General features: G+C 42.3%; 2 protein-coding genes across 2 annotated transcripts; both read left to right on the forward strand.

The window, feature by feature from the left end:
* The first annotated feature begins 1500 nt into the window (after nt 1-1500).
* LOC118313852 lies at nt 1501-25061 on the forward strand. The gene is made up of 8 exons (XM_047329294.1): nt 1501-1609; nt 11239-11457; nt 11713-11772; nt 11919-14249; nt 18125-18178; nt 19056-19634; nt 20076-21224; nt 21307-25061. Exons 2-8 carry the CDS (start codon nt 11442-11444, stop codon nt 22899-22901), a joined length of 5784 nt encoding a protein of 1927 aa, XP_047185250.1. The 5' UTR covers nt 1501-1609; nt 11239-11441; the 3' UTR covers nt 22902-25061.
* On the forward strand, nt 2656-7351 carry LOC124849704 (GTPase IMAP family member 8-like). The gene is made up of 3 exons (XM_047329045.1): nt 2656-2814; nt 3070-3129; nt 3276-7351. The coding sequence occupies exons 1-3, from the start codon at nt 2799-2801 to the stop codon at nt 5573-5575; spliced, it is 2376 nt and encodes a 791-aa protein (XP_047185001.1). The 5' UTR covers nt 2656-2798; the 3' UTR covers nt 5576-7351.
* Nucleotides 25062-26235: the final 1174 nt, after the last annotated feature.

Below are 26235 nucleotides of genomic sequence, written 5' to 3' on the forward strand. Positions count from 1 at the left end.
GGGCGGCGAGTGCGATGACCACTTGTGGATCAATCAGCCGATTGATCAGTTCATCGATTGGTCTATAAAACGTGTGAAAACCGTGAAAGGATTCATGATGATAATCCATCAAACAACCAACAAACGAAGAAGAATATCCAGAGGAGCCACAGACTGTGGAAATGTCCCAACATGCATCAGCAGCCGGTTGAAGACGACCAGCTGGTCTGAGGCCCGAGGCTCACGAATACCAGACGGACCTGCAGCAGGTCGGAGCTGAGCCACAACCTCCACCTCACATAACTGACATGGAGGTCGACACGTCGAGTTCAGACTCGAGTGGAGACGAAGACGTGCTTTTCACTGAATGTCCTCTGAGAAACTCAAAGTTGTTTTCTTGACTGAATCTTAAAATCATCTACTGCAACTACACCTCAGACTAAAACTACAACTACAGAGAATAAAACTACAGTTGAGACTAAAACTACGACTACAGAGAATAAAACTACAACTACAGAGATTAAAACTACACCTGAGACTAAAACTATGACTACAGAGAATAAACCACATTACTACAGAGAATAAAACTAAAGTTGAGACTAAAACTACAACTACAGAGAATAAAACTACAACTACAGAGAATAAAACTACAGTTGAGACTAAAACTACGACTACAGAGAATAAAACTACAGTTGAGACTAAAACTACGACTACAGAGATTAAAACTACACCTGAGACTAAAACTACAACTACAGAGATTAAAACTACACCTGGGACTAAAACTACAACTACTACAACTGAGACTAAAACTACGACTACAGAGACTAAAACTACAACTACAGAGAATAAAACTACAACTACAAAGATTAAAACTACAACTACACCTGAGACTAAAACTACAACTACAGAGAATAAAACTACACCTGAGACTAAAACTACGACTACAGAGATTAAAACTACACCTGAGACTAAAACTACAACTACAAAGATTAAAACTACAACTACAGAGATTAAAACTACAGTTGAGACTAAAACTACGACTACAAAGATTAAAACTACAACTACAAAGATTAAAACTACAACTACAAAGATTAAAACTACACCTGAGACTAAAACTATGACAACAGAGATTAAAACTACACCTGAGACTAAAACTACAACTACAGAGATTAAAACTACACCTGAGACTAAAATTACAGCTGAGACTTAAACTAAATCACAACACAACTAAAACTAGTCAATAAAACACATTTTCTTTGTATTCTGCCCAGGAGAGGGGGTGTGGTCAGCTGTCAATCACACCTTAACCACGCCCCCAACACATCCAGTGCTTTAAGGTCTGTGTGACTGAAAACGGACCATAACGTACAAAATGTACATCATGTGTTGAAGAAGACTTGTAACTAGAGACTGAACCATAGACTCCTATTAATGTGTTTAACCACAGAACAGACACGTCATTTAGTTTGAGTGCAGTGTCTCTTTAAGATGTTAAAACAGTGACGGCCATTTTGAGAGTAGGGATCAAACTCCAGGTAACTGACACACCTCAGGTTTGTCAACTGTGGCTCAGTGAGTCTGTTCGTTCCTTCAGGAGCCTGGAGACGAACTGATGCAGCAACAAATCCAGGTGACGAATATTAATATGCACTAAGTGACCAGGATTATATAAACAGCTGAGCAGCAGAAACTTATAATGTAACTTTACTCAGGTGGATTTTATACTCGCTGACATTAAAAATGCACAGATTCATTCTGATCCAGAAATGTCTTTTCTTATTTAGAAAACTTCAACCAGAAATGTGGAGTAAACGTGAATAATAGTCCTGATCAATAACATAAGACGTGTGATTGAGTGTTCCTGTCAAAATAACCTGTATGTGTTTTTAACGCTGACACACTGTAACTGACCGACACGTCGTGACAGCAGCAACAAGTTCAGCTACTTTCAGCAGTTGAAGACCATTTAATGACAATAGGTCAACTGTAGTTTTTGATTTGTCTTTTGTCTAAACTGCAAAGATTGATATAATTCAGCAATGTAGAAATGTTGAAACGCTTCTAGACGTCGTTGAAAAACAAGTTCATTGCTCAACATGTGATACATTTTCATGCCAGTGCAAAGTCCAAAGATAAAGAACACAGATATCACCACTGTGTTAGATATTAACTTTATAGCTAATGGAAATTTGGCTGAGGCGCCTTCTTCCCTAAGAGGCATCCAGATGTTAAACTAGGTTGTTGCAGCAGTTTATTTATTTGCCTTCAGAGCAGAATTACAGCTTCATGGATGAAACTAACCTCAGTGATCTCTGCAGACAGAACAACTCGTCAGTGATCAGAGGTGATCCAGATCAATATCCAGATCAATATCCAGATTAATATCCAGACCAGTATCCAGACCGATATCCAGACCAGTATCCAGACCAGTATCCAGACCAGTATCCAGATTAATATCCAGACCGATATCCAGACCAGTACCAGACCAGTATCCAGATTAATATCCAGACCAGTATCCAGACCAGTATCCAGACCAGTATCCAGACCAGTATCCAGACCGATATCCAGACCAGTATCCAGACCAGTATCCAGACCAGTATCCAGATTAATATCCAGACCAGTATCCAGCCCAGTATCCAGATTAATATCCAGACCGATATCCAGACCAGTACCAGACCAGTATCCAGATTAATATCCAGACCAGTATCCAGACCAGTATCCAGCCCAGTACCAGACCAGTACCAGACCAGTATCCAGACCAGTATCCAGACCAGTACCAGACCAGTACCTCCCTTGTGGTCTTCCAGCAGAGTGACAGGATGGCTGCAGCGCCTGGTGAGTCCAGTCAGAAACTATAGTGAAGTGAAGAGAAAGAGATTCATGAAGTGAGTAAAACAATAGTTTTCATCAGTTATTTGAGGAAGTGAAAGTTTATTGTATCCTAGACAGGTAAACTAAATTGTTTCAGGGGAATTAAAGGTAATTTGTAAGATATTAAAGTCTGATTCATTATTGTTGTTTTCTTTGATTAAATCAAAGTGTTTTTCTTCTGAGTGTCGATAATGCGACTAAACTAATTTCTGTCTTCAGTCACAGACGGTCTGTTTCCCATGAAGCGCAGCAGCAGTTATGAATGCCTGCCACCAAACAGTGAGTCAGACTGAACTGTGTTAACATACAACTGTCAAATCTTATTTCTTATTGTAGTTCATGGAATTTCACAGGTACAAACTGGAGGTCAGAATATTGTTGAGAATAGAAAAGAATGAATGTAAGACTTGTGTTTTGTTTTCCAGTGTCGGAGCTGACGGTGGTCCTGTTGGGGAACAGCAGGTCTGAGAAGAGTTCAGTGGGAAACTTCATACTGGGAGCGGCTGTGTTCAACACTGAGGAAGAACCAGACGACTGTGAGACAGTCATAGGAAAGTGGAAGGAGAAAAGAATCGTCATCATCAACACCCCAGATCTGCTTCATCCCGACATCTCTGACAGGAAACTGAGAAAACGTGTAGAAAAGTGTGTGAGTCCCTCTGATCCCGGACCTGATGTGTTCCTTCTGGTTCTTCAGCCTGAAGACTTCACTGAGGAACAGAGAACGAGGCTCTGCAGAGTCCTTCAGCTCTTCAGTGATTCATCCCTGGATCAGTCACTGGTCCTGGTCTCAACACCCAGAGAGGAGAGTCCAGGAGAACACTACCTGAGCCACCCACCTGTAAGAGACCTGATCAGACTGTGTGGAGACAGGTACCTGAAGAAGGAGAACCTTGATCGTAAAGAGCTGTTAACACGACTGGGTCAAACTGCAAAGGACAAAGACAAAGAGCATCTGTGTGAACACAAGAAACCATCTTTAAACCTGCTTCTGTGTGGGAGGAGAGGAGCAGGGAAGACTTCAGCAGCCGAGGCCATTTTAGGTCGGACGGACCTTCACTCCTCAGAGAGTGTGAGACATCAGGGAGAGGTGTGTGGACGTCAGGTCTCCCTGGTGGAGCTTCCTGCTCTGTATGGAAAACCTCTGGAGGCCGTGATGGAGGAGTCACTCAGGTGCGTCTCCCTCTGTGATCCTGACGGCGTCCACGCCTTCCTCCTGGTCCTGCCTGTAGGTCCCCTCACTGATGAAGACAAGGGGGAGTTACAGACCATCCAGAGCACGTTCAGCTCTCGAGTCGACGACTTCACCATGATCCTGTTCACCGTGGAGTCAGATCCCACAGATCCAGCTGTTGTTGACTTCCTAAATGAAACCGATGACATCCAGGAGCTCTGTCGGAGCTGTGGAGGAAGATCTGTCGTCCTCAACATCAAGGACGAGCAGCAGGTCTCTGAGATGCTGGACGCTGTGGACACGATGAGCACTGGAGGATCCAGATGCTTCACAAAGAACACGTTTACTGAGGCGCAGGTGAGTCGGGTTGTGGAGCAGGAAAACGCCAACACGAAACTCAAAGCTGAACTTGAGGCTGTGACACAGAAGAGACCGGTGGGAGATCGGAGCAGAGAGCCTCTCAGGATGCTGCTGCTCGGGAAGACTGGTTCTGGGAAGGGTTCGACCGCAAACACCATTTTGGGCAAAAAGATTTTCGAAACAGGAACAATCAAGTCTGGAGAAATAGCAACTGGAGAGGTTGATGGACGGTCCGTCACTGTGGTGCGATCCCCCGACCTGTTTGATACAACTCTCTCTGATGAGCTTCACAGATGCCTCAAGCTGTTGTCTCCTGGACCTCATGTCTTCTTACTGGTGCTGCCGATCGGAGACTTTTCACCAGAGGAGAAAAACTCCATGGAACTGATCAGAAAATACTTTGGCAAAAGGTCAAAAGACTTCACCATCATCATATTCACCAGAGGAGACGAACCGGCCGAGCGCTCGTTTGACAGTTGTGTGAAAGATGTTGATGGTTTTGTCAAACAACTAATAAATGACTGTGGAGGAAGATATCAGGTCTTTAACAACAGAGACGTCACAAACCGGACACAAGTCCATGAGCTGCTGAGCAAGATCCAGACCATGCTGGAGGAAAACGGTGGCTGCTGCTACAACGAGATGCCTGACGACACACAGGAAGTCACACAAGTGGAAATGATTCTGAAAGAGAAGGAAGAAGAGAATAAAAAGAAGTGGGAAAAAAGGGAAGAAACTCTGCGACGGGATTTGAGAAAACGACTGGAAGCGTCAGAGAAGACGGTCCAGACGGAGACAGAGCAGAGGAAAGCTGCCGAGAGGGAACTGGAGCTGAGCAGAAAAGAGAGGAAGAGAGATCACGAGAACTGGGATAAGGAAAAGACGGGGATGTGGGAAGGAATGTATCAGGACCTCAAACAGAATCTGGATGAGGAGAAAACCAAGTACAGAAAGCTCCAGGAGGAATACCAACACAGGGGGATACGATTGTTCTGTGCCACTGTGCTGATTCTATTTTTGCTGTTGATATCGTTGTTTTATAATTTCCTGGGTTGCAGTAACAGAGAGGTTGCAGAGAGTTCGCAAACAGAGGGTGGACTGTTTTGGCCCTGGACGTTATTATATTACTTGGTTGGGTTTGTTTTTGTCGTTCTTTTGTTTTGTGTGAGTGGATCCTCTGTACGCAGGTGAGGATCTTTGGCTGTACCGCTGGATCTCCTCCCACGTTTTAAACCCTGGGCGTGGCCTGGAGAGCTGGCAGGTCCGGATTGGTCCTGTCACCATTGGCTGCTTTTGAAAAGCCCGGAGGATCTGCAGCTTCGATGATACATCTTTTGACAGCAGCAGCTCTTGTTCTGTTTTCCTCGGTCTCCAAGTTAGCCTTGCGATTACTGATTGTTTTCTTTGATTCTTTATGAGTATTCTCGTTTTGTGGTTTTCAGGTCACTTTGTGTTGAGATGATTCTGATTAGTCACTTTGTTTATTGCACTGACAAGTAGGGGTTAGTTAGAAAACTGTCTTTTGTTTGGTTCATTTGAACACAGATTTAGTAATGTTCCTTTTGTGTATAAGACAGAGTATTTTGGTTGGTGCATTGGCCTGGGTTCACCCTGAAGTTCTGTCAAGAGTTTGTTCACCTGTTGTTGAGTCGTGCTCTGGTTTGGGGACCAGGAAGGGAACTGTTTGTTTCATTTATGTTGTGCTCCTACCCACATAGACAGGGGCATAACACAGACGTAAAGTAAAATACAGAGCTGCAGTCATAGTTACTGACAAAGGATCTGAAATGTTACTGAGTTCACTGATGATGTTACATGTTCATGTCAAATAAAATTTGGTCAGCCTTCACCAAACTGTGTCCCGCTCCAACTGTATAGATCACATCATAAATCTACTGTAGACATATATGTTGTGCCTCATGAAATGGAGGATTTGACCACGTGCTCCTTTATTCAAAAAAGACAAAGGAAATGACTTAGAAAACTCAGACTCCCATGGTCCTTCACCTCATCACGCCCTGGGTGAGGTCAGGTCCTCCAAACTCCAGGTCCTATTCGTCACTGTGTGTCCCAGACCCCAGGGGGTCCCCAGGCCTATACAACCCCAGTTCTCCCCCTGATCTCTCTCTCTGTCTCTTTGGAGAGTCAACATCTCCGTTCTCCCTTCGGGAGAAACCACTGCTCTCTGAGGATCCTGACCTACATGCAGGTGGTAGCAGGCTGCCCGAAGCAGACGGCTCAAACTCCCAAAAGGCAGCGATGAGAGGTTCTGCCGAAGGACCAACTATGACTTTAAAGTCTGATGTAACCTCAGTGGTTTCAACACAAAGTCTTGCCAGCTGATGAAACAACAGGAACCAAGCAGAGTTAATGTCGAGCATCTAACTGCTGTGAGGAGACGAAGGACACTGAAACCACACAACGCAGCTGAATCTTTCTAGACTCACAATGAACAAATTAAAGGACCTTCTTCTTCTTCTTCTTTTCCATGGACTTGGTAAACTAACCTGGGCATTTAGAATAGCAAAGTGCTACATGGCTTAGCATAGGAATGTTTAACTTTGGTAGTGTATTGATGTGAGTCAATGTGTTCACCTGGTGTTGTTATGTATTTGTTCATAGGTTTATTTGATGTTCAAACCCTGTGACTAACCCTCTTTTAACCTGACACTCTTTGTGCTGCACCGAATGGTCTCATCAAAGAAACACACCTCTGATGCCGCCATTTTGTAGTTTGTGTTTACCGCAATCTTGTTTCAGTACTTCTCAGACCTTTGACCTCACTGTTCGAAATCAACGCTCTTGTCTGCACACACACACACACACACACACACACACACACACACACACAAACACACACGCACACACACACACACACACACCTACCTGTATAAATATTTATGTTTGTTAGATTACATATTGTGGTTCCAACTTGTACCTTCTTTTTAATAAATGTTATTGAATATACAGTCTGGTCTATTTAATATTTCATGAGTGAGTCAACCTCTGACCGGTCGATCTCCGTATCCTTCAACCTCTGCTCACTACCAATACGATGACCTTGGTTGTAATTATTAATTTAATCATGAATCAGAATTCCAAAACGATAGTTAGTATATTATAGATGAGACTGATCCAGTAGATTTGTTATCGTTTCCATTCCTTTGACAGGTGGTTCCCCGAGGTAATTTTGATATTAATTAAAGTGATTATTTAATATTAATATATTTTTAAAAAAAAATGATTTTGATAGCCCTAACGAATCACCTGGTTACACAACAAATGGTGCCCAGTACATGAGCCCGGGTACTATTAGCAATGTCAAAGCATATACATAAATATTTATGTAAATTTCATATGTAAATCTTAAAGACAAAGACAAAAGGTTTACATTTTCTGTCTCCGTCAGTCGACCTGAACCATGACGCTGCTGATCAACTGTCTCACTTCACTCTGGGTTTTTCAGCCACAAGCTCGTTCATGTAGAAGATTCAGTGTTTGTTAATTATTAAACAACATGAATAAGGTTCTTCATATGATACGGGAGACGAAACACTGACAGCTGCAGGTCAACAGCAGATCACATCACTAAAAAATTTTAAAAAAGAAGCTGCATAAACACAACAGGAGCGATTTAAGTCTGTCCTATTGTTAGTGAGGATTGTATAAAAGGACTGTATGTCTAACACTTGTACTGCTCAGCTGATTCAGCTTCTAGCTTCTCTCCAGGTGTGTCTATTAAAACACGGATGGCGACGACTTCTCTATTTTCAGGCTTTAAAAGTCTTCAGCACAGGACAGAACATGGGCAGCAGGTGAATGGGATTCACATCGAATGGAATGAACATGACTGTGAACGTGCCTGAGTGCACGTGGTTCTGGGAACAGAAATACAGAAATCACATGGATCACTACCATGAAATAAGCATATAACTTCCATCCATCATCTACAGCTTAATCCATTTAAGGGTCGCGGGGGCTGGAGCCAATCCCAGCTGACATTGGGCGAGAGGCGGGGTTCACCCTGGACAGGTCGCCAGCCTATCACAGGGCCACATACAGAGACAAACAACCATTCACTCTCACATTCACACCTACGGTCAATTTACAGTCTCCAATGAACCTGACCCCATTCTGCATGTGTCTGGACTGTGAGAGGAAGCCGGAGAACCAGGAGAGAACCCACGCATACACGGGGAGAACATGCAACTCCACTCAGAAAGGCCCTGGTTGGTTTGAACCGGGACTCGAACCCAGAAGGCGCTAACCACTACGCCACCGTGCAGCAGCATATAACTTATACAACCTAAAATAATGAATGCACAAACGGTAAACATATTATTGTCTATGACTATATATACATATATATTAGTGCTGTCAATCAATTAAAAAAAATGAACTAATAATGACAATTTGCTTCATTTCTTCAGGCTGAAGTTTGTAATAACGGATATTTAAATGTAAAATGATGGATTTAATGTGAATCATCACAAATTAAATATTTTAATTCAAATACTATTGTTTAAAAGTATTTTTTTTACTTTGAGCACAGATTTCCATCTATCAGATAAACACCGGGACGCGTCAGGGAACTGTCTCCTGTGTGATCTGTGATGTGACAGACGACAACTCTCTTCACCTGTTCTCTGCCTTTTACGTGTTTCTGAAACAATCATGGCAGAAACACGATACGAGACTTGTTTCTGTCATGTTGACAGTTTTCACTGCAGCAGATGACGAGCGTCACTTCGACCTGACTTTAATGCGGAACTACGTATTAACGCACAACATCCGGTTTCTTTCAACATAAGAGTATTGCGACATATCGATCGCTTTTCTTGGTGACGTCCATCGTGAAAGTGACAAACTCCTGTTTCACGTGTGTGTCACTTTCTGTGAGTGTTTTCGTGACAAACGTACTTTAAACTCCTTCAACTCCTTCCTTGTCCGTGTCATCTTTAGCCAGGATGGCTAATGGCTGACGGTTATGCGGCGCACGTCGTCAGCCGCCACAGGAAGTCAACACAATGCGTCGATGTTCCTTTTTTTTAACGCGTTAAAAAGTTCACAATTGACGCAAACAAAGCGTTAATGTTGACAGCACTAATATATATATAAATATGCAATGACGAAATTTTGATTTCAGAAGTGAGGGACACAAGTATTTTTAATAAAACTCTAACTCTTTCAGTTCACTGTGTTTTATAGCAGTTCTTCTAGTTTTCTATTGCTACTTTTAAGTTTAAAAATAGTAATAATAATAATAACAATACATTTTATTCATCCGCACTTTCAATAAAACTCAAAGACACTTTACAAGATTATTGAGAGCTTTGTAATTGATGAGGAGGATCTTGAAGTGGATATGCTGCTTTATTGGGAGCCAGTGAAGGTCACACAATCACACGAGAAACGGCAGAGCCAATCGAGGAGCTTGTGGGCGGTCTGATCAAAGGGAAACAGGCTTCCGCTTGAGCGGCCGTTTTCCGCTTGGTCCTAGTGCTTGACGCGTCTCTGTTTACTATAGCGTAACATTGTTTTTGGACGGTAAAAACTGCAGGGGACCAAAACGGCCTTTGGAAAAAGTGCAGGGGACATTGCCCCTGTGTCCCCCCCAATTACGTCCGTGTATATATGAAGTCATCAACCTCGGTTCCGTCCGCGCTCCGATGCGCCCTCTGGTGGTCGACAGTTCTAACAGCACGTGTCGACCCCGGACACGCTGAGGCTCAGCGGGCCGGGGAGTTGAGGTGGTTTCTTGCCTTCACGTCGTTCTGTGAGTATCGTCTACTGTTCTTTGATTTCCATGTCGAGAAGAGACGAGGTTTCCTTTCCGTCCTTTCTCCAGGATCAGTGACTCGATCAGAGGCTGATTACGTCACGTTTTACTTTCACTTTCGCCCTCGTTCGTTGCTTTCATGGAGTGTTAGTTCATGTTGGTCAGGTGATGGTCCGTGGTGAAGAATGGTCAATTCATTGTATCATGTGTCCGGTTCATGTCCAGACTGGTGATTAAGTGTTCACCCATTAATGTGTTTAACCACAGAACAGACACGTCGTGACAGCAGCAACAAGTTCAGCTACTTTCAGCAGTTGAAGACCATTTAATGACAATAGGTCAACTGTAGCTTTTGTTTTGTCTTTTGTCTAAACTGCAAAGATTGATATAATTCAGCGATGTAGAAATGTTGAAACGCTTCTAGACGTCGTTGAAAAACAAGTTCATTGCTCAACATGTGATACATTTCATGCCAGTGCAAAGTCCAAAGATAAAGAACACAGATATCACCACTGTGTTAGATATTAACTTGATCGTTTACTGGACTGAAGCTGAAGATTTCCACTCTTTAAAAACACTGAATTATTTGTAGGAATCTGAATGAATGTCCAGATGTTAAACTAGTTTGTTCATTCATCCATCGTCTACCGCTTTATCCATTGAAGGGTCGCGGGGGCTGGAGCCAATCCCAGCTGACATTGGGCAAGAGGCGGGGTTCACCCTGGACAGGTCACCAGCCTATCACAGAGCCACATACAGAGACGGACAACCATTCACTCTCACGTTCACACCTACAGTCAGTTTATAGTCTCCAATGAACCTGACCCCATTCTGTGGGAGGAAGCCGGAGAACCCGGAGAGAACCCACGCATACACGGGCAGAACATGCAAACTCCACACAGAAATGCCTGGTTGAACCAGGATTCGAACCCAGACCCTTCTTGCAGTGAGGCGAAGGTGCTAACCACTACACCACCATGCAGCCCTAAACGAGTTTGTTGCAGCAGTTTATTTATTTGCCTTCAGAGCAGAATTACAGCTTCATGGATGAAACTAACCTCAGTGATCTCTGCAGACAGAACAACTCGTCAGTGATCAGAGGTGATCCAGATCAATATCCAGATTAATATCCAGACCAGTATCCAGACCAGTATCCAGACCAGTATCCAGACCAGTATCCAGCCCAGTACCAGACCAGTACCAGACCAGTATCCAGACCAGTATCCAGACCAGTACCAGACCAGTACCTCCCTTGTGGTCTTCCAGCAGAGTGACAGGATGGCTGCAGCGCCTGGTGAGTCCAGTCAGAAACTATAGTGAAGTGAAGAGAAAGAGATTCATGAAGTGAGTAAAACAATAGTTTTCATCAGTTATTTGAGGAAGTGAAAGTTTATTGTATCCTAGACAGGTAAACTAAATTGTTTCAGGGGAATTAAAGGTAATTTGTAAGATATTAAAGTCTGATTCATTATTGTTGTTTTCTTTGATTAAATCAAAGTGTTTTTCTTCTGAGTGTCGATAATGCGACTAAACTAATTTCTGTCTTCAGTCACAGACGGTCTGTTTCCCATGAAGCGCAGCAGCAGTTATGAATTGCTGCCACCAAACAGTGAGTCAGACTGAACTGTGTTAACATACAACTGTCAAATCTTATTTCTTATTGTAGTTCATGGAATTTCACAGGTACAAACTGGAGGTCAGAATATTGTTGAGAATAGAAAAGAATGAATGTAAGACTTGTGTTTTGTTTTCCAGTGTCGGAGCTGACGGTGGTCCTGTTGGGGAACAGCAGGTCTGAGAAGAGTTCAGTGGGAAACTTCATACTGGGAGCGGCTGTGTTCAACACTGAGGAAGAACCAGACGACTGTGAGAGAGGTGAAGGAAAGTGGAAGGAGAAAAGAATCGTCATCATCAACACCCCAGATCTGCTTCATCCCGACATCTCTGACAGGAAACTGAGAAAACGTGTAGAAAAGTGTGTGAGTCCCTCTGATCCCGGACCTGATGTGTTCCTTCTGGTTCTTCAGCCTGAAGACTTCACTGAGGAACAGAGAACGAGGCTCTGCAGAGTCCTTCAGCTCTTCAGTGATTCATCCCTGGATCAGTCACTGGTCCTGGTCTCAACACCCAGAGAGGAGAGTCCAGGAGAACACTACCTGAGCCACCCACCTGTAAGAGACCTGATCAGACTGTGTGGAGACAGGTACCTGAAGAAGGAGAACCTTGATCGTAAAGAGCTGTTAACACGACTGGGTCAAACTGCAAAGGACAAAGACAAAGAGCATCTGTGTGAACACAAGAAACCATCTTTAAACCTGCTTCTGTGTGGGAGGAGAGGAGCAGGGAAGACTTCAGCAGCCGAGGCCATTTTAGGTCGGACGGACCTTCACTCCTCAGAGAGTGTGAGACATCAGGGAGAGGTGTGTGGACGTCAGGTCTCCCTGGTGGAGCTTCCTGCTCTGTATGGAAAACCTCTGGAGGCCGTGATGGAGGAGTCACTCAGGTGCGTCTCCCTCTGTGATCCTGACGGCGTCCACGCCTTCCTCCTGGTCCTGCCTGTAGGTCCCCTCACTGATGAAGACAAGGGGGAGTTACAGACCATCCAGAGCACGTTCAGCTCTCGAGTCGACGACTTCACCATGATCCTGTTCACCGTGGAGTCAGATCCCACAGATCCAGCTGTTGTTGACTTCCTAAATGAAACCGATGACATCCAGGAGCTCTGTCGGAGCTGTGGAGGAAGATCTGTCGTCCTCAACATCAAGGACGAGCAGCAGGTCTCTGAGATGCTGGACGCTGTGGACACGATGAGCACTGGAGGATCCAGATGCTTCACAAAGAACACGTTTACTGAGGCGCAGGTGAGTCGGGTTGTGGAGCAGGAAAACGCCAACACGAAACTCAAAGCTGAACTTGAGGCTGTGACACAGAAGAGACCGGTGGGAGATCGGAGCAGAGAGCCTCTCAGGATGCTGCTGCTCGGGAAGACTGGTTCTGGGAAGGGTTCGACCGCAAACACCATTTTGGGCAAAAAGATTTTCGAAACAGGAACAATCAAGTCTGGAGAAATAGCAACTGGAGAGGTTGATGGACGGTCCGTCACTGTGGTGCGATCCCCCGACCTGTTTGATACAACTCTCTCTGATGAGCTTCACAGATGCCTCAAGCTGTTGTCTCCTGGACCTCATGTCTTCTTATTGGTGCTGCCGATCGGAGACTTTTCACCAGAGGAGAAAAACTCCATGGAACTGATCAGAAAATACTTTGGCAAAAGGTCAAAAGACTTCACCATCATCATATTCACCAGAGGAGACGAACCGGCCGAGCGCTCGTTTGACAGTTGTGTGAAAGATGTTGATGGTTTTGTCAAACAACTAATAAATGACTGTGGAGGAAGATATCAGGTCTTTAACAACAGAGACGTCACAAACCGGACACAAGTCCATGAGCTGCTGAGCAAGATCCAGACCATGCTGGAGGAAAACGGTGGCTGCTGCTACAACGAGATGCCTGACGACACACAGGAAGTCACACAAGTGGAAATGATTCTGAAAGAGAAGGAAGAAGAGATGAAGAGAACGGAGGAGAAGCTGAGGAGAAAACATGAGGAAGATTTAAAACCACTGAGAAGGAAAATCACTGAGCAGAGAGCAGAAATTGAACAGGAGAGAAAACTGAGAGCAAAACAGCTGAAGGACCAAGACGACAGCAAGAAAAAAGAGCGAGAAGAGAGAAAGAAAGAACGAGAGGAGAATGAAAAGAGGTGGAAGAAAAGGGAAGAAACTCTGCGACGGGATTGGAGAAAACGACTGGAAGCGTCAGAGAAGACGGTCCAGACGGAGACAGAGCAGAGGAAAGCTGCCGAGAGGAAACTGGAGCTGAGCAGAAAAGAGTGGAAGAGAGATCACGAGAACTGGGATAAGGAAAAGACGGGGATGTGGGAAGGAAGGTATCAGGACCTCAAACAGAATCTGGAGGAGGAGAAGAAGATGTACCGACGCAGGAGAAACCAATGGATCGGTTCCTCTGTGCTGATTCTATCTGTGTTGTTGTTATTTTACATTTTCACAGACAGAGGGCAGACGTGAAGTGTTTTTAAAATAGAGCTGCAGTCCTAGTTACTGACGAAGACTCTGAAGTGTTGTTGAAGTTTACTGATCATGTTGAACCTTCATGTTAAACCAACATTTGTCAATGGGGAAAAGATACGATACCATGTCAAAACTTTCATCATACCAGCCTTCACCAAACACCAGACTGTGTCGCGCTCTAACTGTAGGTCACATCATCAATCTACTGTCGACATGTATGTTGTGCCTCATGAAATGGAGGATTTGACCACGTGCTCCTTTATTCCAAACACAGAGGATTTAAGTGTGGCTGAGGATGAACTGTGAACAAGCCCAGGGATCCTTCCTTTCCAATATTCTCTAAACCTAAAACACTCACTATCTGTGACACAAACATTCTGCAAACATGTTTCTTTATCTACAAGGTCAATGTTTAAACATGAACTCACATTTATACATTTTCTCGTTGCTCATTTGTTGAGCGTGGTGGTTGTTGTCGCATGTTGTCGTTGTATCATGGTTGTAACATCTACAACATCTCACAACCAACTCCTTCAACCTGCTTCCGGTTGCACGCACTCGCCTTGAACCTCGTGGTGACGAGCATTTGAAACACTGGCACCTAAATGATGGAACCTCGCCCGCCGCCCGGTGCTCTGCCAGTTCAGTGGTTTCTTTTAAATGGAGCTAAAGACCTCGTTGTTCAAGGGTCACTGGTGTGTACCAGGACTATGCTCTACTGTTGTACTGCTTACATTGTGCTTGTCTTTGGCTTTTTATCTCTGCACGGCTTTTTTGGACTTATTTTATGAATATTTATTAATGTGTCTTTGCTCTTATTATTGTGCTCCACAGGGTCCCAAATCCATAGGACTTTTATACAGGACCTTTTTCTGGATATTGCATATCGCCAAAGTCCACAAACACTTAGTAGACTTGTGTTTATGAACAGACACACAGACACATGCGAATATTTGCATTATTATTATTATTATTATGTATCTTTGTTTCATTTTATCATGTAGAAACTGTCTCACAAATATTGTTGTATGTACCTTGTTTAAAATGGATCAGCAGCCATTTATTCATATAATGAATTGTGGGGACAATAAATTCATAATTTCAGTTCTTTTTGTCTGTGTGTGTGTGTGTGTGTGTGTGTGTGTGTGTCTCACAATGTTAAAGAAGGAGATAAAAATCTTGGCTCCGCCCCCTTTGTCCAGATCCACACCAACATCTCATGGATTCAAACTTTCAAAGTAAAAACACTCGCTCATAACAATTTGTCAAACACAGCGTTAGATTTAAGCACCGTTATGAGGACTTGTTGATGAAGTTCCGATTTCAAAAAAAAAAAAAAACATGATGTAAAACACTAGACAGCTCACAACATATATATATATATTATACACATATTTATATATATATATATTATACACATATATATACACATATACATTGATACATATATACACATACATACATATATATACACACATACATATATACACAGATATATATATACACACATACAGATACATATATACACAGATATATATATATATATATACACACATACATATAAATATATACACACATACATATACATATATACACATATATACATACATATATATACACACACATACATATATACACAGATATATATACATATACACACATACATATACATATACACACAAATATATATATATATATACACAAATATATATATATATAGCAGTGACTAATAAACCATCTGTGTATATTTGTGGAGTTGAATTTAATGGAACATTATTAAAATGTTGGTCTCAGCATCACATTCAACCTGATGAATCTGACGCAGCACCTTCCCACCCCTCCCACATTCTTTGACCTTTTTGCTTTCCATTTCTTTTGTCTGAGGCATTAAACAACGGGAGATCTCCACCCGACGGCAGCTAAAGAAGACGCATTGAAGCAGAATTCATATTCAGATCAATGAAATAGATCAGCAACAGTGTGACATCACTGCAGAAACTGTCAGGACTCGTCCGCAGGTGTAAAGTCGTCGTCCTCAGGTGAGTGTCACAGTTTGTTACTATCACAACTACTAGGTCACAGTAACTAACTGAGCTGGACATGTACATATATACAGGATATATATTTGTCTCACATCCAGCTTTTGCTTTGGACTAAGTTTGGTTGATGAATATGAAATGACTTATGATCTGTGTGTTTCTTGTATCTTGATAAAGAAACTTTTAAGACGCCATTTGTCAAACAAGAAAAACCAGTTTGTTACATCATCAGACTCATAGACTCACAGAGTGGTTGAATTATTATATGTAGGCCTACTGTACTGTTTTGGTACTTGTACTTTATTTCTATTTTATGCTACTACTTTAATTCCACTACATTTCAAGAGGAAAACATTTCCAAACCCTTTCTACAACATTTACTATTAGGAAGATTTTTTTTCCACAATGGAAAATATAACAACCTTTTAGATTGTAACACACTACAATTATTAAACCAGTTTTTTGGCTGCTGACATTTCACAAACAGCAGTGTTTAATCCTTCAGGTGTCTGTGAGCCGACCTCTCTACACACCTGTGTATTTAAACCTGTCTACAAATCTGTATATAATACTGAATATAAACCCATACGATCATGAAAAACCTGTATATAAACCCTTGTATAAACCTATAATTAAACTTATATATCAACCTATCTATAAACCCTCACAAGCCTGTATGAAAACCCTGTATATAAACATAACTACAAACTTATATATAGATCTATGTATAAAACTGTATATAGACTTGTATATAACCTGTATATAAACAGATATATAAAGCTGTATATAGACTTAAATATGAACCAATGTAACCTGTATATAAACCTATATATACATTGTATATAACCATGTATAAACCTGTCAATGAAGCTGAATTTAAACCTGGCTCCACCTGCAGCAGCTACAACAGTAACAAGATGCTCACACACTGACGCTTCAGTATCATTAACACTGAAATCAAATGTAATTGTACTTCAGTAGGATATTTTCATGCAGGACTATTTGTAATTGAATATGTTTACACTGCTACTTTATATTATATATAAGCTTTATTGATTGAGATACACTGAAATCTACAGATACAACTGACAGCCTCATCATAAACTAGTTAGGCTACATTATACAATACATTATAAAGTTTGAATCTCCACCGTGGAGGCTGTTGTTTAATCAACAAAACAATTTAACTGTTAAGAGGAATTTAATAATCTATCTTGTAATTTTTCTCCCTGTCGGTTCTTCATGCAGCAGTCGCTCTTCAGTTGAATCAGTCGGATGAGTCCAGCAGAGTGACGTCATGGCCACTGCAGCTTCACGTGGGTTCAGTTACATTCTACCTGTGTCTTCACACATCACACATGATAAAATCCCTCTGTCATCAGACTTTAAATGAGCTGAGAATTAAACTCAGATCACTGGACATTTAATCAAACACGGCAATAAATATGAGGAACACTGTAGGTCTTTAACTTTGTGTTGAGCAGCTGCACTGATGCACAGATTGAGTTTTATATTACTACTTCATTTTAGTCTATGATTTCTCCATTTCTCCAGTGTTTTCTGTCAAAGGCACAGAGCCAGCTGAGAACCACTTGGTGGCGACAAAACAATTATAAAAACCTTTAACGTTTGATGGATTCAACACAAGTGGAAGGACTCATTTAACAATCTAAGCAAATGGTACAATTGCATCTAGGTCACAGATTTACTACAGGATTGAACCAGATTTGTTTTTTCTAGATGAACCAAATAAACTGCAAACTGAGTATAGATAAAATGTGGTTAAGTAAAGTACTAAACAAATGCTGTATATTTCTGTCTTTGGTCACAGATGATGCACATACCTTGAAACGCAGAGGCAGTTTGTTTCGCCTGCCACCAAACAGTGAGTCAAAATGCATTTACAACAAATTTGACAATTACTCATTTGTCAAACGCTTCTATCCAAAGGAACTGACAACTGAGGGACAACGCTAAAGCTTTCGGATATCAAGTAAGCAGGGTCACTAAGTCAGAGTGCAGATCAGGTAAAGAAGTGCACCCAAATAAGAGCTGGTTGGGCATGTTAGGGTGTTAGAGGTGTTAGGAGAAGAGGTGCTCTCAGAAAAGACGAGTATTCAAGAGGTTCTTGAAGACGAGAGAGAGATACTCGTCCTCTGACTGTGTTTGGCTCGTTCCACCATCAGGAACCAAACATGAGAACAGTCTGGACTCTTATTTCCTTGTGTGCCGGGATTTGTTGACTTTGATTGAGTCCAAGAGGATAAGTGCAGACCGACTGAAAGTTGCTCCACTGGCAAATATTAGTGACTTGAGTTTGATTCTGGGGGCAATCTGGAGCCAGTGGAGGTGGATGAGCAGCAGACTGAGATTTGCCCTTTTAGACCGATTGAAGACGACGCAATTCTGGACCATCCGTAAGAGTTTCACTGTACATGAATTGAGACCGGCCAGAAGAGATGAACACCGCCTGTACAATAACTGGGTGGCATACTGAGTCAGGCAAGGACAGAGTAATCCTATGTTGTAAATTGCAACCTGGTCAGAGAAAGATAGTTGGTCATCAGACATAACACCCTGGTTTCACATCACCTAGCTTGGGCAGCCCTGTTAGCTTGAATGGAATTTTGGAGAGCAGTGTAAATGAACTGTTATCCTGCTGTTATATCTGAGTGCATAGAATTTCACAGGTACAACCTGGAGGTAACTAAACCCCTTAAGCTAAATATTAGTGAGACTATAAATGAATACTTGTTTTCCAGTGTCGGAGCTGACGGTGGTCCTGTTGGGGAACAGCAGGTCTGAGAAGAGTTCAGTGGGAAACTTCATACTGGGAGCGCCTGTGTTCAACACTGAGGAAGAACCAGACTACTGTGAGAGAGTCATAGGAAAGTGGAAGGAGAAAAGAATCGTCATCATCAACACCCCAGATCTGCTTCATCCCGACATCTCTGACAGGAAACTGAGACAAGGTGTAGAAAACTGTGTGAGTCCCTCTGATCCCGGACCTGATGTGTTCCTGCTGGTTCTTCAGCCTGAAGACTTCACTGAGGAACAGAGAACGAGGCTCTGCAGAGTCCTTCAGCTCTTCAGTGATTCAGCCCTGGATCAGTCACTGGTCCTGGCAGCAACACCCAGAGAGAGTTCAGGTTTTATGTACCCACCAATAAAAGAGATTATCAGAATGTGTAGATACAAATTCTTAATGCGAAATAACCTTGAACATGAAGAGCTGTTAACACGATTGTGTCAGATTGTATCTGGAGAACAGGACTCAACACCTACTTCACCAGATGTTCATCAAACACAGACTCTTGTCACAGAGGCTGTTAAAGCTGCTGGTAAGTGAAAACAGTTCCCACAAAGAAAATAACAAATCCTCCTTTAGCAAAAAATAATGATGTTGTATTTTCACTGGGCTGAATGTGGTTAAAGAATAAATACCAAAATTTGAAATATACTATTTCAAATTGTAGTATCCTCTACCATATTTTTGTTCTACTTTGTGATGCTGCCTTTATGAGAAAATATCCAAATGTTCATTTTGAACTTGTGTAGAAATCCCCTCCCCAACCTCTATATGGGCTGTTATTTGATGTGCACATTTAAAACTAGGTTAACTGTCAAATTACACATCACATCATACACAAAATGTTGACACCATGATGTTGCACTAAAACATTGACTGGTTTATAAATATGTCTTAGGATGCGCTGGGACACTTCATCACGGTTATTATCACAATAACCATCGAGATAATCTTTGTCTCTGTTGTGTTACAGCATCTGAACTGAGGATTGTTCTGTTGGGAAAACATGAAGACGAAAAGACAAAACTGGGCAACTTCATCATCAGGGACCAAGTTTTTCATAGACAAAAACATTCACCACTCAGTCGGTGTGTCGCCGCCTGCGGAGAGTGGAGAGGAAAACCAGTAACAGTGGTGAAAACTCCAGACATGCTCGGTATGTCTGAAGGCAACGTGAGACAAGAGGTGAAGAGCTGTGCAACTCTCTGTCCTCCTGCACCAAATGTTCTGCTGCTGTTGGTGAATCCTTCAGATTTCACTGAGGAGAACAAGAAAACACTCGAGTTCATCCTGAGTTTGTTCGGTCAAGATGCTTTGAATTACTTAATGGTCGTCATAACACATGAGAGGGTGGAAATGACTGTCTCTTTTGGTGAACTCCTCAAATACTGCAGAGGAAGACACTACTGTATGAGTGAAGATAACCAGAGATTATTAATGGAGAAGATTGAGAACATTGTGCATGAAAACAAAGACCAACTCAAACCATCTTTAAACCTGCTTCTGTGTGGGAGGAGAGGAGCAGGGAAGACTTCAGCAGCCGAGGCCATTTTAGGTCGGACGGACCTTCACTCCTCAGAGAGTGTGAGACATCAGGGAGAGGTGTGTGGACGTCAGGTCTCCCTGGTGGAGCTTCCTGCTCTGTATGGAAAACCTCTGGAGGCCGTGATGGAGGAGTCACACAGGTGCGTCTCCCTCTGTGATCCTGACGGCGTCCACGCCTTCCTCCTGGTCCTGCCTGTAGGTCCCCTCACTGATGAAGACAAGGGGGAGTTACAGACCATCCAGAGCACGTTCAGCTCTCGAGTCGACGACTTCACCATGATCCTGTTCACCATGGAGTCAGATCCCACAGATCCAGCTGTTGTTGACTTCCTAAATAAAACCGATGACATCCAGGAGCTCTGTCGGAGCTGTGGAGGAAGATCTGTCGTCCTCAACATCAAGGACGAGCAGCAGGTCTCAGAGATGCTGGACGCTGTGGACAAGATGAGAAGAAACAAGGACAAACCATGCAGCTACACAACAGCAACATTCGCACAAGCCGGAATCAGAAAGATAATGAAACAAGAGAGGGACATCACTGAACTTCAGAAGCTTAAAGGCAAAACACAGAACATCTGTAAGTACAGACATTTGTTGTGTCCTAAATCATGTCCTTGTATGTAACATTATCTCGTCTCACTTTTTATCATATGTTGCAGATGATGACGAGACACAGAGTCCAGAGTGTCTCAGGATTGTGCTGATCGGGAAAACTGGTTGTGGAAAGAGCTCTTCAGGAAACACCATTCTGGGAAGACAAGAGTTTGAATCCGAACTTTGTCAAAAGTCAGTCACCAAGCGTTGCCAGAAAGCGCAGAGTGAAGTGAACGGTCGTCCTGTGGTTGTGGTCGACACTCCTGGTCTGTTTGATGATAGTTTGTCCCATGAACAGGTTCATGAGGAGATGGTGAAATGCATCAGTCTTCTGGCTCCAGGTCCACACGTCTTCCTGTTGGTGATGCAGATTGGTAGATTCACACCAGAAGAGGAGGAAACACTGACACTCATCAAGAACAACTTTGGGAAGAATTCTGAGAAGTTCACCATCATTCTGTTAACAAGAGGAGATGACCTGGACAACAACAAGTTGTCCATTGAAGAATTCATTGATAAGAAATGTGATGACTCCTTTAAGAAGCTGGTCGCCGACTGTGGAGGAAGATACCATGTGTTTAACAACCATGATGAACACAACCACACACAAATCAGAGAGCTGATGAACAAGATCGACACCATGGTGAAGGAAAATGGAGGCAGCTGCTACACCAATGAGATGCTGCAGGAGGCTGAGGCAGCAATACAGAAAGAAATTAAGAGATTACTGAAGGAGAATGAAGAGATGAAGAGAGAGAGGGAGGAAGTAGAAAGACAACATAAGGAAGAAATGCAAGTGATGAAAAGAAGGATGAAAGAACAGAGAGAAGGAATTGAACAGGACGTAAAACTGAGACTAAACCAACTCAAGAAGAGAGAGGAAGACATCAAGAAGATACAAGAAGAGAGAAGGAAAGAACAAGAGAAGAGAGAACAAGAAGACAGGAAAAAGAAAGAGCAGGAAGAAAATCAGAGACAGGAGTGGGAAGAAAAACTTGAAGCTTTGGAGAAAAAAATACAATTGGAATCGAAAGAGAAAAAAACGATTGATGAAGAGTTGGTGCAGAGTAGAGAAGAGATGAGAAAAGAACGAAGGAAATGGGAGGAGGAAAGAACAATGTCGTGGGCAAAACGAGAAAATGACACTCGTCAAAGCCAAAGGATGGAGAAATATAGATTTAAGAATATCGAAGAAAAATTTACACAGGACCGAGTCGAATATGAAAATAAAATAAAAGAACAAGATCGACTCAGAAGAGAACAAGAGGAGAAGGAGAAAAGAGAAGCAGAAGAAAAACATGAGAAAAAAATTGAGGAAATGAAAAAGAAATATGAAGAGGAGGCCAGAAAACAAGCTGAAGAATTCAATGAGTTCAGAGAAAAATACACCAAAGAACTGGAAGCTCTGAAACAACGTCATGAGAAAGAGATTCAACAGACACGGGAGAAATACAACACACAGTACAGTGTGTTACACAACCTCTCCAGTCACAAAGAAAAGAAACTGAAAGAAGAAATGATGAAGAAACAGAAAGACCAACAAGATGAAATCAAGGACAAAGAAAAACTAATCAAAGAATTAGAAGAATTGAAGAAAAAGCAAGAAAAAGAGATTAAAGATCTGAAGAAGAAGTACAAAAAAAAATGTAACATCAGCTGATGATGCTTCTGATGCCTGGAACTCTCAGTTTCATCTTCCTGTGACGTGAGGAATCTCTGTGTGTGTGATCTCAAAAAACATCCATCCGATCCAAACTTGGCAAGTTCATGGGCGAATTTGGTCCAATTCATTTACGCAACATGTCCGATATCAATACATTGTGAATGAAAAGGCAGCAGCTGTAGATAGACAGAGTATTGTCCACTGGTGAAGCAACAGGAGCCAACAAGCAGAGTTAGGGTCTGTTCCATTTCCCCAGACTCGTCCCGACCCCTTGTCCTGACCCCTCCTTTCATCCACTGCACCTGAAGTCAGCATCTGACCACCCTAGTTGGAAGGGCTGTTTGAAGGGGCAGATAACCACCTCCCCTTGATCTTCAAAAGAAATAGGACTTCCTACCCTACGCGGGAACGCGCAAAACAGGTGGGTAGAGCTAAGTGGGGGGAAATGGGACGGACCCTTAGTGTCTCGAAGCCACACAGCACAACTGCAGCCTACTGGACTAAACAGCAAACCAAAAGGACCCTTCTTCTTTTTCCATGGATGTGGTAATGTAACTGTGCATATTATAACAAGCACAGTGTAATGTATTGATTTGATGGAATGTGTTCACTAAGCATACTGTAATGTCTGTTCAGAGGTGAATGTGTATCATGTCACAAACCCAACAGCTTTGATTCCGCCGTCTTGTTTGTAGTTTTCTTTGTTTACCACCATTTTGTTTTTAGTACTTTGACCCCACCATTGGCAATCAGCAATGTAGTCTGTGCACATGCATGCACAGTTGGCGTGCTCGAACCCACACACATTCGCATGTGGTGCCCCGTGTGAGGTTGGGTATTGTGCAATGTTAAATTCAGCATAATTCTGGCCATTACAAAGGAGGAATCTAGGAATTTTGCTTCACCAAAAGTATTCTAATATTTTTAGCCACAGGATTAGACATCAAGTTGTATTTTCAAACTAGTAGATTGTGGTAAGAGTTGATTTTATTTCTTCAATCTAGCAAAGAAACTGAGTCAGTTATTTAGAGTTACTATTTTAACAGCAGACTGATGTTGATGTTGATTTGTCCAGTTTAACCTGCTATAGAAAGTCAATTCTGTCAGAATTAGCTGGTAAAAAGAGACATATTCTGCTCATATTCAGGTTCATAATGTTATTGGGGGTTATTTCATGCTCTAATGTTCAGTAAACATCAGTTTCCTGCAGCTCCTCTTTCTCAGCCCCTTCAAGGCCCCTCCCTCCCAATGATCGGATTGGCCAGCTGGCTCCACTCTGTTGTGATTGTTCAACCGCTTCCAGCATGTGTAGGAAGCCGTCTCACCCTCGCCTTACCCTGCTTTGTTTTGGGCCGTGTCAGACTAGCCACTAGACACTTTATACACGTCTTTGATATGGTGATGTCACCATGTTGCGGAAGCATCGTCCGGCGACTGACGAGGCGTTTCAGGTGCAGTGTTTTCTGTCGGGGAGAGGAGTTCCCTGCAGGGGGCGCTGCAGGAGTGGAGCCGACTTCCTACATGACATTTGAACATTCAAAAGATTTTTCTTAGCTGGACTACCAGCACCAGGGTTATAACAATAACCTTCTGAGGCTTGAGAGGAAAACACAGAATGTCATGCAGTCTCTTTGTCGCTTTGCAAAACAAATACTTTGAATTTTACTGCTCTGAATACTGAAATACTTTTACTTTTAAATACAGGACATGGAATATTTTTTCTTATTTATTATCGAAGTCAGAATCGACTGTGAGGTTATGAATCTTTTAAAAGTTTGCTCTTCACTGACAAACTTGTCTCTCTTTGTGTCTGATGATGGTCGAAGGTTTTACTTTGTGACTTATCAACATATTGATTTTAATGACATAAAATGTTTGTCAAGGTGAAGAGCAGCTCAGTTTCACACACTGAGAATCAGAAACACAGTGACGCTGGATTCATGTTTAAACATTAACTCACACATTTATACATTTTTTTCATTGTACATTTGTTTACCGTGTCGCATGTTGTCGTTGTATGAACATGTATGTTTTGTCATTGTATCATGTACATTTTTCTTTGATTTGTAACTTTGATTTATTGATTTATTATTTCAGGTTTTTTTTGTCTGTGTGTGTGTGAATAAACGGAGGAATTAATGTTTTTTAACATGTTCACTGATTTCAGAGAATAATTCATGAAAACTATCAGACACCTTTACTGACAGATTCTGTGAGGGAGATATGATTTGGTGCAGATTGATATATTAATTGATTGATTGAATGAATATTAGGTCTGTTGGGTCTTTGCGGAGGTTTGGGCTTTATGAAATTGTTGTTATGAAACATTTCAGAAAAATTGTCTTAATGTCAGTGATGAACTGACTTCATGTAGTTTCAACACACACACTCACACACACACACACACCCCTCTGGTATTTTGTATCCCGGAGTCACCTGCGGGATGATGATGATGACGATGATGATGATGACGATGAAGATGAAGATGAAGATGATGATGATGATGATGATGACGATCACAGGGTCGGGGATGTCACCGCTGCAGCACAACAACAGCATCAGGATGACGACACTGACGAAAACCACCACAAACACATTCACATGAAACCAACTGTGTTGAGAACCACCAAGGTTTTAATACACTGCTTTTAATATTTCACACATCGCATCAAAGGTCAAAGGGTTTTAGTGTCATACACACACATATATATATATATATATATATATATATATATATATATATATATATATATATATAGAAGTGTTTTAATGTTGTTAACACTATGTTGTTTAAGTTTAAACTCATTCCACATTATTTCAAATAAAAAAACAACCCTGGCAGAATGTCCCTCAGAAACAACATGTGCAGTGAAACTTTTACAGATTATTGTTTGTCGTGAATAAAATAAAGTGAAAATCAACATTTAAAAGCAGCAGCTGTGTGACGTCGTCTGCAGGTGAACCTCAGGTGATCGACACCCTGGTGGAATTACAGGTGTGTCAAGTCTTCACGAGGGAAGACGGCAGAAGCTCCGCCCCCACGCTGGAGACGAGAGGTTTCTGTCAAATATTCAAACTGTGACTCAGGGGCCAGGTGAACCTGTTCGGGGCCCCGGGGCACAAACGAGCTGCGGGCCCCCGGTGGGCAAACTGTGGTGACCCCCCAAAAAGAGAGTGAGGAGGGTGAAACTGTGACACAAGAGCCTTCGACAATGGAACTGTTGAAAAACTCACAATTACAGAGGAGGAGAAATTAGAGAGAAGACGAGAGAAGAGCAGGGGAAGAACAATGAAGACATGATGACAGGAGAGAAAAGAACAGAGGAAGAGA

Source organism: Scophthalmus maximus, chromosome 19, assembly GCF_022379125.1.
Source record: "Scophthalmus maximus strain ysfricsl-2021 chromosome 19, ASM2237912v1, whole genome shotgun sequence".
NCBI lineage: Eukaryota > Metazoa > Chordata > Actinopteri > Pleuronectiformes > Scophthalmidae > Scophthalmus > Scophthalmus maximus.

Coding starts and splice junctions, on each gene's coding strand:
- LOC124849704 (XM_047329045.1), top strand. Junction 3,130..3,275: donor TGAATGCCTGCCACCAAACA/GTGAGTCAGACT, acceptor TTTGTTTTCCAG/TGTCGGAGCTGACGGTGGTC.
- LOC118313852 (XM_047329294.1), top strand. Junction 14,250..18,124: donor CACAGACAGAGGGCAGACGT/GAAGTGTTTTTA, acceptor CTTTGGTCACAG/ATGATGCACATACCTTGAAA. Junction 18,179..19,055: donor GTTTCGCCTGCCACCAAACA/GTGAGTCAAAAT, acceptor CTTGTTTTCCAG/TGTCGGAGCTGACGGTGGTC.